At 49.7% G+C, this 15,063-nt stretch overlaps 1 protein-coding gene across 1 annotated transcript in view; it reads right to left on the minus strand.

The window, feature by feature from the left end:
• Window positions 1–7,865: 7,865 nt before the first annotated feature.
• GPC3 (glypican 3) overlaps window positions 7,866–15,063 on the minus strand; it is a 138,702-nt gene continuing 131,504 nt past the window's right edge. Inside the window, exon 8 of the mRNA XM_064712586.1 lies at window positions 7,866–9,023. Within this exon, the coding sequence (XP_064568656.1) occupies window positions 8,848–9,023 (176 nt within the window). The 3' untranslated portion in view covers window positions 7,866–8,847. The remainder of the gene's footprint in view (window positions 9,024–15,063) is intronic.

The following is a 15,063-nucleotide window of genomic DNA, read 5'->3' on the forward strand; positions in this document are numbered from 1 at the left end:
CCTCCCAGGGTGACCACATCTCCTTCCTCTGGAAAAAGGTGTCTTGGAGGACGTGAAGACTGCAAAACACCCTTGCAGAGCCCATCACTGGAGGACCTGGCATCCTGCTGGCTGTTGTGTCCACAATTTGCACTCTTGCTTCCATCTTGGTCTAAAAGAGCAGCTTCAGGGATGTCCCCTCTGTGCTGTGCTCAGGCCTCACTTCCAAAACTGCCTCTGTGCAAAATCATCATCTCTCCTCCTTGCAGCACCCTCCCGTCTGCCCCGAAACACCCAGCTCTTGTGGATCCCGTGGTGCAGATGCTCGCCATGGATTCTTGTACAAGAGGGAAAAAACCACTCAGCACTTTTTGCTATTAATGGGCAAAAAAATGTTCCCTGGGGAAAATTTCCTTGTGACTCACATCTCTGTGTTGGTTCAGAAGGCAAAGCATCAGGTATCTGTGTGCCTGCTCTTCTCCTGTGACATGGGTCTTTCTGCCTGAAAATAACCATGAGCAGTGCTGAGATCCTGCAATTTAGGTTTCACAATACTTCATGTAAGTGCCCAGCACTTGAAATTGTTGTCTCAGCTCTTTAAAGAAGGGGTTTTTTTCCCCCAAGTCCCACAGCTGCAGTGGGAAAACTGAAAACTCATACCCAAATCATGCAAAAAATCAGATGGCAGGAATGGACATCCAAATTCATTAATTTCTTAATTTAAAAATTTGTTAAAATTTAGTTTGGTTTCTAAGGCTCTGCCAGCCAGCTCTGCCACTGCTGGGATAATACTGTGACATTTACAGTGACAGCAGCTCCTATGGGTGTTTTTTTCCCAGACCTGTTAGCTGGCACACATGTCCCAGAGACACAGATTTGCTCCTAAGCCACATCTCAGCTGCAGGACCTGGTGCAGAAGGGGCTCCTCCTTTGCTGGCACACGGTGCAGCCTCAGTCTGTGTCCTGCCAGAGGTGAGTTGTGCAGAAAGCTGTGCCCCTGTGACAGCAGTGCTGGGGTAGGGGATGCTCTCAGCCCCCAGCAGAGCTATGCTCCAAAAGCAGGAGCATCTGGCCCCTCTCTGAGGGACACTTTCAAGTGGAATAAATATAAAAACAAAGGGTTTCATTAACCTGGACATCACCATTGGTATGTACCTGCCCAGGACCCCATGGAAGAGAGGAGGCTGAGGGGAAAACCAGCATGGGAACATGAGAGGAGGTGAAGCATCAGCACCTTCCTTCCCACTTTGTGAGCATTTCAGGGCTCATCACACTCAGCAACACTGAGCCACTTATGTTTTAACACTTTGTCTAACCGTGACTATTTTGGGATGGAGCACCACAAACTGCAGGTGCAGGGACAAGTAACATCAGTGGAGACCCCTTAAAAGAGGCAGAGCAGGTTTGGCTGGGCTGGCATGCAGAGCATTCCCTCATCCCTCCTGCACGCTCCAGACACCCTCTGGAAACCCCTCTGGCCATGGCTTGCTCTGACCTTCCCCTGCACCTCCGGCAGCAGAGATTTCACTGCCCTGCTCCTGCAGCCAGCTCCTCCCTTGGGCTTCACAGTGATAACAGCACCAACAGGGGAATCCCTGTGCAGCAGCCACAGCCCTGCAAACCATCCACATGCCCATCCCACGCTGTCAGCAATGGATCAAGAGCAGAACCTTAACCAAAATGCCATGTGAGGCTGTGTAAAAGAGGTGGTAAAAGGGGAATCCACTTATCCCACAGTCAGCAGACAGGAACATCAGGATCTTGAGTTATTCCTTTAGAGATTGGATTAGCAGGTCAAGACCACAATAACCAGGAGCTTCTGCCAGACAGTCACCAGGGATGGAGTCTGGCAGCCCATCAGGCAGTGGGATCAATCAGTCTCCTTAAAAATAATTAAATGATCTGTCTATATCATGCTTAAAATGATCACTCTTCAAAGGCTGTAAAAACAGATTTCAGGCAAGAAGCACGGAAGCTGCACAGAGGTTTGAGTGAGTGTGCAGGATGAGCCTGACCTGACCCTCTCTGCAATCAACCAGGCCAATTAGTGCCCAAGACAGCATCTCCCTGCCCCACGCTGCCAGCCTGGCCCTCTGAGCCCCAGCACGTGCTGGCAGCCCTGCCAGGGGCTCCCAGGGCCACTCAGGTGGCAGTGCCCAGCCTGGGCTGCAGAACCAGCAAGGTGGTGAGCACATCCTTTGCAGGGGCTTCCACACCACCAAGGCTGGTGACACTAGTGGAAAAAATCCCCTTCCCTACCCTCCTGCTCTGTCATCCTTGTCACGAGCAGAACAGTCACAAATCTGGAGCAAGGGCCCTGCTAGAATGATTCGAGAAAGGAAGATGTTGGTACTTTGGTGGGCTGGAAATGGCATTCCCCTCCTCTGACGTGGTCACAGGAGGCTGAGCATAGCAAAGCCAGCCCTGATGGCTCTGTGGCAGTGCCATGGCCAAGTGTCCGTGCTGGTTACCACATTCAGGAGATGTTTATTCAGGAGATGTTTATCCCACACACGGTGTCAGGCAATAGCAGGAGCTTACACCACGGGTCTGGGACCCTGGGCCAAATCCTGGATTGTTCCACAAGTTTCAGCTCAACATCATGAGTCACAAATGCCACCAATTCTCCCTTTACTTTTTTTTTTTTCCATAAAACTTTGTTTTCCCATCAAATAGGAACAAATACACCCAATACCCGGAATTTTGCTAGATGGAGTCCAGATGACAAGTTCTCAGAAAATGCTGTCAGCTGCTGAGATTCAGATTCAAGAGACATCATCCAATGTTAACCATAAACAACAGGGGCAACAAAATGTCTGGCAGATCTTGAAGTGACACGAGATGCCTGCACTCCACAACAAACCCGTTTCACACCACAGGAAAGGTCACCACTCTAATCCACTTCTGGGTGGAATGTACACAAACGTCATTCTTCTTCACATCTGTAATTAAACAGCCTCTTGCTTTGCTATCCAGCTCATGTTTATTTTCCCATTTGCTAACATGGTGGATGGTAATATAATATGACACTGAAGGGACACAGGCTGCTACAGGCAGGCTTTCCACTTCTTTCTAGTGATTAGCCTGCAGAGAGCTGGAGCTGATGGCTGTGCTGCTTGGATCCAGCAGTGATTTCCTTTCTGGACGTGCAGCATCTTTGCACATTGAAATAATAACAGCAGAGAAGGCAGTGAAAGCAAACAAAAACAAATGGCAGAGATCCCTAAATGTGTTGACTTGTTGCAAGAAGTTGCTGAGGTCTCTGAAGGGCTCCTACAAGGGAGAAGACAGCGAGTAAACTGGGAGGTTGAGGCTAAATCTGTACTTCTGCTATGAAAAATCTGGTTTTCAACACTGGTAAGGGGCTGGATCACTTGGGAGAAGTGTTCCTTCTCCTTGTGGCCACCAAGGAGCATTTGAAACAATGCTGGATAATCTCTAGTGGGGCCCTTCCTTCCCCACAAAGTGCTCTTGGGTACCACCACACCACACAGCATCCAAGGGGAAAAACCCCACACCAGCAGGAAGGATTTTCCCTCTCCAAACCTTCTGGGCTGCAGGGCTGGCACGTGGTTCATGGTTCAGGAGCTGGACATGAGGGCTTTGTCTGTCAGGAGGGACTTGGGATGCATCACTCTGCAGCCCCAAGCGTGGCTGTGCGCTTCGGATCCTGCACGCTCTCAGCAAAACAACACCAAGATGTTTATTTTCAAAAGGATACAATGTTTGACAAAACAAATGATATTTGATTAATACCCACTGCTTTTCTGGGGTTTCTTTTTGAAGGCAGTAAATTTGCTGACTGTATAAACATGCCACAGTGGTTCATCTTCCTATGCCAAAATTTCAGTTACCTCATCTCCAGGGAATGCCCTTAGTAACATTTTGACAAGCCTATTTAGGGGGTTGTTTGTGGGTTTGGGTTTGGTTCCCCCCACTTCTACTTCTTAGGGAGGTTTCCTATGAGCAAGCCAAGCAAGGCTGGAGCTGAACAAAACCCACCTTTTCTCTTCATATAGGGACCTTCATCACATCCCTAAGAAAAAACCCAAATCCCAACACTAAGGACCAGCAAGCATCTTCCAATGTCATAGATTCATCCCATCCCCTTCTGGCTGCTGATTTCATTCCCCCAGTACCTCCATGCCTAACTCCTTGCTAAGGGAACAAATAACAAACTGGGGGAATTTGTGATTTTCCTGGTGCCCAGCTGAGTCACCCCCCAGCTGTGGAGCTCAAACTTAAAAATCTCTGGGTTTCTGAGAATGGCCACCTGCTTCCAGGGGGCGTGGTGTGTGATCTGGTAAAGCTTTAGCAGCACTTGTCAATCATTAAGCTGCAGTGCTGCTGGAAAGGTCAAGGAAATTCCCACCAAGGCACCCAAGTGTTTGGGAACCAAAGGATATTCCTGGGCTGCTTTAGCCGAGGGCAGCTGGAGAGGCTGCAGGGCAGGACAGGTCTGCTGGGCTTGGCCAGTCCCAGCCCTGAGCTGTGTGCTCCAGCATGGCAAGATGTCTCAGCAGCACACCTGGCTCTTTGGAGCACTCTGAGTGTTTGGGTGGTTTCATTTATTTCACTTTAGAGACTTATGCACCATCCCCTGCTGCAGCCTGCTTGTCCCCCTGCTCCCTTGGTGCCTCCTGCCCACCACCACCACCTCCCACCCACCTCACCATGGACCAGCAGCTGCCAACAAGGCAGGACAGTCCCCTTGCCCCTCCCAGCACAGCAGTGCCCAGCCTGCCACCCCAGCAGGACCCTGAGCTGTGCCAGCACCCTCCAGGGCTGGAAAATGCCCTCCTGGTTGGTGGCATCTCCCTTGCTGTGCCCATAGCTCAGCAGTTTGAACTGAAAAGCAAATCAGAATACCTGAGAGCACAGGATTGCAGGTGCAAATCAAATACCTGAGAGCACAGCATCCCACATGTCCCCCTCCTGCAGACCCACAGGAACATGCCCAGCTGCCAGGTCGCTGATGGGGCTCTCTGCATCCTCCATGCAAGGAGCATTTTGTTTCACTTGGAAGCTCCAGTGAATCCAGCCCTGGATCCTTGTTAGGCCCATGCTCCAGAGGGCTTGAGGGCTTTGCTCATGGAGACGAATGAGGAATTCTGAAAATCTCCCTGAAAAACGAAACTGAGACACTTTAGATTTCACTTTCCCAAACAGCATGAGCCGTGAGCACCAGCTGTTTCCAGCAGCTGTTCAGTGTGTTAGATTTTACCATTCCAGCACTAAACTATTAGTCAATTGATTAATGAACTGGAACTTCCCATCCAACAAAAATATTTTGGTTTTAAATTATAATTTGATGCGTGGTTAGCGCAGAAATACATTCCACATGCTAAGCACATGTTTGCATCTCATCACCACCCTCAGACACAGGGAAAGGTGTTGGCTTCATCACCTTTTTAAGGCTGCTTGCAAACCCCTCCAGGGATGCAGTTTTAGCTCTAGTGCAGTTTTTTATTTTGCAGAATGCACGAGGGGTGATGCTGCTCACATGGGATGGGGCCAGCAGGCTCCTGGCACCCCAGTGCTGTGAGTGGAGCTCAAAGGAGCTGCAGAAGTGGCCACAAAGCACTAAGGTTAACTGGCAGGAGTGAGGGCTCAGCCACCTGAGAGTGGAAACGTTCCCAAGGCTGCCAGGCCTTTATCTGGTGCCAGCACAAGGTCCCAGGCCCACGAGGCAGCACTGGGACACTGCTGGCAGCTGCACCAAGGAGCCACAGCCCTGCACAGGGAGACCTGGGGACTGCAGCCAGTGACAGCTCAGCACTGGCCCTGGGCTTCATCACAAAGCTAAAAATTATCTGAAAGGAGCTGTTCCATTGTTTGTTTTTCCCCTCCCAGAAGCACCTTCATGCCATGAACTCCTCTATTCAGCTAACACCCCAGGTATTTACCCTGGTTACACTTTGCAGGTCAGAAGTGGCCACCACTGGTGCTGAACTGACATCCCTGTGTTATCATGGTGCTGTGTGCACAGCTGAGCTCCAGCCCTGGCACCTGCCAGCAGCTCGAGCCCTCCTCCACCCTGACACAAATAAACGTGATATATATGAGATATGTATACTCATTAATAATAGATAATCATATCAATAATGATAAAAATTGAAATAACCGTGTATTAACTGTTAAATCTGCCTGTCCTGGGACAAGGTTTGGAGCTGCAGGTACACATGCAGAGGGGAGGTGACAGTGCCCATCTCCTGATGGAGGGGCCCCATCCCATGGCAAGGCAGGTCACAGTACACAGAAATGGTGTAGGGAAACAAACAGGGAAAATCTATTCCTTATTTCTCATGATGGGAATGAAACACAGCCCAAAACTGAACACCAGCTCTATTCCACCTCGGTGGCCAGGGCATTCCTTGCAAACCCCCTGTTAAAACATGTGCACAAACCAGGGCAGGGAAAACTCAACAGCTGCTTTCCCAGGCTATAATCTGTTATTTTATAAACTTGGCAGGTAGTGGGCTCAAAGGCTGTTTTTTGTGATCTCTGATCATAACAAAGTCTCCAGCAAGCAGAGCTTTGCTAAACAGCAGAGGGAAACGAGGCTCAGCATGCCTCAGAGGGGTCTTCTGCTGAGAAGCACCAGCATCACACTTGGTGATGCATGTGGGAGAGCCCACCAGGCTTTGTGAGACACAGCAAGGCACAGCCCACGCCAGCTCCTCGGAGGGAAAACACACTGGACTCGTACTGAAAAACTGCTGCCCCCCTCCCATCCTGCTGCTTATCTAAGGAGGCAGCACACACAGAATATTCCTGCCATAATATTGGAGGAGCTGATATCCCTGCACTGGCAGCAGCGATACCTGGCGAGGCAGAGGCAGCACATCATCTGTGAACAAACCCAGCAGCCCACTTCCACCCCCAGCACTCCCAGGGGATGAAAGGAAAATGATCAGAAGGGAAGAAGTGATTCAAATTCAAGTGGCACTAATAAAATATTCCCTTTGGTGGAGAGAGGCTCAGGGGCTCAGCCAGCTGCAGCACAGAGAGCTGGGATGGTGTGAGGAGCTGAGCAGCAGGAAGGTGAAGAAAAGCCTCTGCCAGCACCACCATTGGCTCTCCCTTGCACTGCCCCATGCACCAGGACCCCTCTGACCAGGGGTCAAAGCACAGTCCCAGTAACAGAGAAGATTGCAGTTTGGTTTGTGAACATGGAAAATATAAAATACAAAAATATGTAAAATACAAAACCACATCACTGTGCATGGATGCAAAAAATCAGCCCTTACAGGAATACCACATGTCAGCACTGCCCAAACGTCCCCAATCCCTGGTGTAGATGGGACATGAGATTCTGAAACCCAGAGGACAGCTCTCCAACAATTAACCATCAGGTCATGCCATGGGTTAGCCCAGATCTGCTCATTTGCATCAGGAGTGGTGAACAGGGAGTTAACAATTTTTGCTGTTATTTTTTTACAATCATCTCTCCTTCTGCCACAGGCCCAAAGCACTTCACACAATCCCAAGGCTTCAAATCAGAGTCAGACAGGTCAGCCCCACCACTCAGACTGGGTAAAGTTTCCACTCTCCATCTGACTGCATGGTTTAGAATTATCTACTCTTTCCTAAACATAAAGCTGCTGTAAAAGAGGCCTGATGCACACAAATATTCGAAGCATGCACGTGTGTGTGAGGGGGTGCATGCACAGTACGTGCACACGCTGCAGTTTAAGATACTGCAGATAGAAACACTCTAGTAAAGGCAGATCTTAAACAGAAATATGCAACCATCTTGGCCAGAAACCAAACCAAGCCCAGCCCATTCACTGAATCAGACCAAGCCAAGTCCTGGTGTCCCTGAGCTGGGCCCAGTTGGTGTCCCCAGGCTGCTGTCACACACATGGGAGGCCACTGCCAGGGCACCACTTAGAGAGCAACCAATCTTTATTTTAGAGATAGCTTACGTAAAGGAACATGCAAAGAAACACATGAGTAAGAGTCTCATCTGCCTCAGGCTCCTGTAAAAGGCTGTAAATCCTTTTCTTTTCCCCTTTCACAGCAGGTTGGCCAGTCATTGTTCACCCTCAGAGCACAGAGTGTACATCCCTCCTTTGGCTGGGGCTGTGCTCGCAGGTTTCCCGTGGGAAAGGAGGCGCTTCACTCCTGAAGAATGAAGCCAGGTTGTTGCATGTGCCACAAGGATGCTGGTGGGGATCAGCCAGCTGCACTGAAGGGCTTCAGGACCTGGCTGGGGGCTGAGCAGCAAAATCACCTCCAACCTGCCATGGTGCAGGTGGGCTTTGTGCCAGGGGAGCAGATCTTCACCACAGTCCCAGGGCAGGACAGTTCCTCTTCCACATCCTTCCTCCTGCCAAGTGTCTGATCTTCTCTCTCCCCTGTCTTCACATGCTCTCTGTTATGTCCTGACCAGATTCCCAGGGGTGAGACTTCAATTTGGAGTAAGTACAAAAACCAGTTGAACTACAGAAAAAAATCTGTATTAAGTCAACTTAGGAATCAGGGGTATGATATCTGCTGAGAGTATTTCATAAACCATAGGTGTTCTGTACCCCATGCATGTTTGAACAACTCAAAATGAAACATGGTCTTCACCTTAACAGCAAGGGAGACCTCAGTGTTCAAAAACTGTGAAGAACACAATTTAATATGAACCTGCTTATATTTAACAGGATTATCTTTAAAAAGCACTGTTAGATGTTTACTAGTTTGCCATGAACCAACACTTTCTTAAATCTGGGGTTTTTTCTCTGAAGAGTCTTGAAAAACTGACTCAGGGCATTTGTCCTGTTTTTGGAAATGTGCATATATTTCAGAAGAGGTTCCAAATATCTTCCTCACTGAAAAAAGGCATGGAGAGACACGGGGTGATGCCAGCAGCAGTGCTCAAGGCTGGTGGCACAGGAGCAGCAGGAGGAGCAGGCCAATGCCAGCAGCAGGACTGGGGTGGGTGGCTGCACTCCCTGGGTTGCTGCTGGGGACTGCAGCTCCATCCTTGCTTTGCTGATTCAGGAGCTGCTTATTTGCAGAGATGTCATCCATGTCCAGGTCATAGGCCAGCTCTGAAAGCAGAAGGAGAGAGGTGTCAGTAACTCGTGGTGTGTCAGCATTCTGTCACACAGCACATCCAGCCCCCACAAAACTGGGGCTCTGGGGCAGCCCTGCCACAGCTGAGGGCAGCTGGGGCTGGGTGCAGCCAAAGGCATCACAGCTGGGCCAGAAGAGCTTAGCAAACATCTTGTCATCCTGCACCCACCAGTCTCAGCACCCTACACCAAATCTGATTCTTAGGGAGACCAAAAAATCCCAACTGTGAGGTGCTCCAGTAAGAAAACTAAAGAAATAAGGGATGTGCCTTATTGGAGAGCTACTCCCAAGGAAAACCAGCTGAGCTTGGATGTGGTGTTTAGCAATGCAAATTGTGTCTGCTCCCCAGGCACAACAAGGATGCGTGCAGGAGTGAGGAAATCCTGGCGAGCACCAACACTTCCCCAAACCCAGAGTCAGCAGCAGGCCTTGCTCACTAAAGCCTCCTGGCTCCTGCAGGACCTGGGGAGCTCTGCATTCCTGCAATCTTACGTAAGAGTGTGCAAAATATGCTCCTTGTAGCACTGAGAACACATCCCATCCCTGGTCCACCTCATCAAAGGAAGGAATGTGAATGGATCAGGCACTCTGGGCACGCTGGTGTTGCAACAGGGAGACTTTGAGATGAAGCACATGTGGGTTCCAATCCAAGAAAGCATCCAGTATAAAAGTTTTGACAGTACTGGCAGAGAAGCATGACATGAACAGAGGGGAAAGCTTGTGGGAACATCACTGGCTGCAAGGGACCTGCTGGGCAGTAACTCACAGCTGCCCTTGTCTTGCTGGGTCAGGGAAGAATAAAGAATTCCAAATTGGCAATGTGGAAAGGCAAGACACCAGCAAATCTCAGGGCCAAGAAGAAAGAGTAAAAGATGTTTTAAGATGCCATTAGCGAGATCTACCTGAGTGGGTGCACTCATGCTTGTTCTCAAGGCAGTGGGGCCCTCGCTACCCTGCTTGTGCTGCTGCCATCTCCTTTGGGGTCCCAAATGGGAATCAGGTAAGCCTGGTTTGTCTCATCCTCAGAGCCTGGCCTTTGGAGTTGGAGGAAACTGGTGGTTTCCATCCGAAGAGACCCTTTTTCAAGACTTTTCCAAGCCTCCTGGATCACCAGCATGTTGGAAAGGTTTGGATCGTCCCACCCCACCCCTGAGAAAGAATCCAAGAGACTGAATAAGCCCTCTATCTAAAAAAATGCCACATCAATCCAATGAACACCACTGCCAAGGCAAACAGGCAGTATTTCTTAATCAAAAAATACCCAAACATTGCAAAACAAAAGCAGAAGGATGTTAGCATGACAAGTGAGTCAGCCCAGGCCATCAAAGGAGGTCAGAAATGGCTCAAAGGGAGCAGTTATCCAAGCACAGAGAGGCCCAGGTGCAAGCAGAACCTGCCTGGTAAACAGAACTCTCTAGTAGATCCCCACAAACACTACAATTCCTCTTTTCCACAGCTTTCCTGCTTTTCCTCTAAACAGCAGAGATATGCTGCTGTCCTCTGGCACTGCACACCCACGGGAAGAACAGGGAGAAAGGTGCCACCTTGAAAGGGATGTGCTGGGAGACTTTCCAAGCACAGAGAGAGCAAATCTCTCTGGCATGAGGCATGCTCAGGCTTCAGGGCGCTTTGGGAACAGCCTGCCTGCACCACCTTCTTTTCCCAAGCTCATTTCTGGAAAATAAGTGGAGGGATTTGGAGTTAATACAATCACAGCAGATTATTTCACAGTTGGTTGTTTGACACAAGACTCCTCAGCTGGCACAGTGCTGGATCACAACCTGCCCTAGTGTGTTTTGAAAGGTATTTCCACACATTACAAAGGCTCCTGAAACCTAAAAGATGCTCCATGGGGTCACAGCACTGTCAGGCACCCACAGGCTCCCAGACCAGTGACCATGAGAGGTTTTGGGGCAGGATATTCTCTTACTGGACATCCTAGCAAACCTAAAAAACTCTCCAGGAACTGAGTAACTACTCATGCCTTTCCCTTTAGAAAAGAAATTTGAAACAAAAGAGTGTTTCAGCAAGGTCCTTAACAGCACAAAGGGTTTTGACGGCCCCATTTACAGTCTTGTTCTGGGATGTAATTTATGAGATTCGAGTTCCTGCACGGGTCTCAATGCAGCAGCTGAATCCCGTTGGAAATGTTCAGCCAGTACCAAAATGAGTGTTCCAAACATACTCTATGCGTGGGAAATTTTCCAATTCTGGGGATTTCACCTCAGCTTGAGTAAGGGTGAGTTTTTAAATCACAGCATTTCACCCAAATGGGGATGGTGATTCTCTCACTATTCCCTTCTGGCCAAATTAAAGAGAAGGGAACAGAAACCCTCTTGTCATCAGAGATTAGAATGCTATTTTCCTCCCCTTAACTGCTTCAGAAGTTTAGTGCTGGGATGTGCCATTTGTTTTCACTGCTCCTTCCATTGTATCCTATTCCTTATTTGTTCCCAACTGTATTTTTAGGCGTGATGGATTTAGCCAAGCATCTTTTATTTTGTATTAATAATGGATCTTGCAAATCCCTTTCACTTAACTCCTAATGACCTTTGCTACATCACAGGAAAGGAAAATAAAAGGTATGAGCCTCTAACAGACCTCAGGCAGCCAATCCAGGCAATAACAGCATTAAAAATACACATCACAGAATCACAGAGTTGGTAAGGCTGGAAGGGATCACAGTGCCTCATCTGGTCCAAGCTCCCTCTCAAGCCCAAAGCACAAGATTGAGTCTATCTCCAGTGAGGGACACTCCACACTCTTTCTGGGCAACCTGCTCCAGTGCTCAGTCACTGCACAGTAAAAAAGTTCTTCCTCATATTTAGATGGAGCATCCTGTGCATCAGTTTCTGCCCACTGCCTCTGATCTTACTGCTTATATTGTTGATAATAAACATATTTCAAATCCAGGAACCCAAATTAGCAAATGTTTCCAACCAGGTAGTTCTTGAGAGGGCTCCATCATAATTTCCAGCTTTTTTTAGGATCCCTGGTTAGACCTGGTCACTCCCACATCCCTGCACCTCCTGCCCCCCACAGCCTCTAGGAGTGAAAGAGCCTCAGCATCAGGGATAGAGCTGCAGGATGGCTGCTGGGGTGACTGAAACGAACATTCCACATACTCCATTTTAGCCACGTGCACCCAAAACTTTGCCTTTATGCTGCTAAATAACCTGAAAGAAGGTACCCAGCCACCTTCCGCATTAAACATCTCCACTCCCCCAGCTCTGATCACCCAATTCACTGGCATCAGCTTCTCAGCACAAAGTGGCCCTTTGGCCTGCAAAGCCTTTCGGGGGGGAGGGCAGGAAACCAGAAAAATCTGTTTCTGTTTATAATCAGAGTCCAGGGGGTATTACCAACAATCTGCACTAATTACAAATTCAATCTTCACTCATTCTGGTCCCTCTTGTCCTCTGGGCTGCAGATTAGATAATCCCTTTAAAATAATAGTCCATCATTAGCTGTGCTTTTCCCTGCCCCTCCTCACGCGAGCGAGCCGAGCGCTTTCCCGGCATCCTCCCACAGCTGCTGAAAGGTCTCCAGCCGCACACAAGCCGGTCCCTCCGGAAGCATCCTTTGTCACCAAAGCCCCTCTAACACAAAGCTGCTGTGCTGTGCTCCCAGGACAGCCTCAGCTTCAATGGCCTCGCAGCGTGGAGGACAAAACGCGGCGCCAGCCCCGCAGCCCGCGCTCTCCGCAGCCACGACATAAAGCACAGGCATTTTCCCATGGATTAGGGGAAATGCCTCCTGACTCTGCCACACTGACTCTGCACAAGCTTGTTGGGCAGGGATCATTAGAAAGCTCTTCTTGCTGAACCACGCCAGCTTTGGAGGTGGCTATAAAATAGGGCTGGACTGGGAGGAAGTTGGGTTGGAGTAGGGATGGAATGTGCCATGGCAGCTGGCATAGCAGGAATGAGGAGGAGGAATACTGGCACATAGGCTTTGCTCTGCCAAATCCAACACTGCCTACCAAAGCACCCCTTTTCACCCCCAAAATGGACAACACGGGCTTGAGCAAAGAGCTGCTGGCAAATGTCTGGCAAATGACCTCCAAGAGCCCTGCTGCTGCAGGCTGGCTCGGAGGCTGCCCAGAGCCAGAGCCAGGGAATGTCATCCCCAGCCAGGCATCTGGGCTGCCTGCCTGCCAAGCCTGCCCAGCAGATGGTTCCAGCCATGGACCCAATATAGCAACAGAGCCAGAATGGATGGCCAGGCATGAAATCTGCCTCCCCTGTCACTGGATAGCTCTGCCAGTGCCTCGTGCAGCCGTGATGGACGTGACGGGATCCCCACACAGGTGAAACCATGAAGCCTAACACACCATGTTCAGCCAACAGGGCTGCTGTGGTGATGGCCCTGGTTTGCACATGATGGAAACACTGCAGTGTGAAGGGAATGGATTGTGTTTCCAGTGAATGCAAAACACATCAAGTAGAAATGTCACAGACAGGAAGGGCAGCTTGGCAAGCTGTGGCATCTGCCAGCATCTGTCTGCATCTTTCCTTCAGGACTGATTTTTCCCAGGAAAGCATATGCTACCATTGCCACTGAAAATGACAGTTTCCAGAGTGCGTTGCTTTGTGTAATTTTTTAAGCAGCGAGCATCTTCCAGAGGAAGAAGGTGCCAATAGATGCAGCAGACTGGCTGTCTCCAAAACAGGACAGGATTTCTTAAAGGGAGAGATGCTTGAGTCAAGCCCGAACTGTTGACTCATTCAAATGTGAAGCATAAGAGCCTGTGATTCCACACACCAGTCAGCCTCACCTTGGCTCCCAAATCTCTCCTTCTCTACAGCACCAACCATTTCACTCTCACAGGTATTTGCACCTGAAATGTAGAACAGTCCAATTTCATCCCAAACACTTCCTGGAACACCAAAAGCTCTGCTGGCCTCAGCCTGCAGTTATCTGTTTTTTTCATGCAAACAGCTCCTATTACAAACATACCTCTGCCTCCCCAAAGGCAACACCTGAAACCATCCATGGGGTTGCATGGCACAAACAGCCACAACTGCACGGATACAGCTGAGATTCCCGAACTGCTGCTTCTCCAAAACACCTTAAACTCTTCCAAACACCTAGCCAAGCATGGTTTCATCTCATCAGGGAGGTTTTGCCCTCTGGCTTATTACCATTAAAATCCTGGAGCACCAACAGGTTTGCCAGTTGTCTTCTTGCACAACGAGCTGCAACAGCCCAGCCGTAGGTGCGGCCGCGCCGCTGTGTAATTAAAGCATGAGCCAGGGCTGGCTGTGGTGCTTGTGTTGGCACAGATCACTGAGATGGATGTGCAGCATGTGCATGGTCTTGTGCCTCTGCTTCTCCACCTCCTCCACAGCAATTTAGGAGGTGCGGCTCTTGGCAATATGGATTTGGAAAAAAAATGAAGAAAAAAATCCATCGGCAACGCGGCCCAGAGAGCCTGGCATGGCTCAGCAGCAAGGGGTAAAACCAACTTCCTGGGCTGAGACCCAAAGGAATCAGGTTTGGGATTGCTGATTTGCAAACCAAGACTTTTCCCCCGCCTGCCTGTTTGCCACCTCTGGGCTGCTGGTGTGCCACGGATGGCCCGTGGCCTGCAGCACGTGCTCACCAGCAACCAAGACACCACAGGTACCACCACAAACCCAGGACCAACGGGGGAGGAAGCTCCCCAGGATCAATGCTCTCTGGAAGGCAGCAGTAAATTGATTTAGGAGGACCCAGATTTGAGGAAGGCCCATCTCAGTCCCAGCCAGGGCTGTAACCAGGTACTGTTCAGGGTACACGAGGCACTGAGCTCTGTGAGGCAGCCAGTATGCACACTCTGGCTCCCCAGCCTCCAGTACTACCAGAAAAGTCTCTCCACACACATCCACAAGCTTTTGAAGGAACAAAACACCCTCAAAACCCAAGACAGCGTACAGGCAGAGGGGCTGCACCATGACCCCAATTCCAGCAACTGCTCCTTCCCCCCACCTTGGCCAGAGGCTGGTGGCAAGGAAGGGCCATCATTTATGACCT

Source organism: Zonotrichia leucophrys, chromosome 4A (genome assembly GCF_028769735.1).
Source record: "Zonotrichia leucophrys gambelii isolate GWCS_2022_RI chromosome 4A, RI_Zleu_2.0, whole genome shotgun sequence".
Classification (NCBI taxonomy): domain Eukaryota; kingdom Metazoa; phylum Chordata; class Aves; order Passeriformes; family Passerellidae; genus Zonotrichia; species Zonotrichia leucophrys.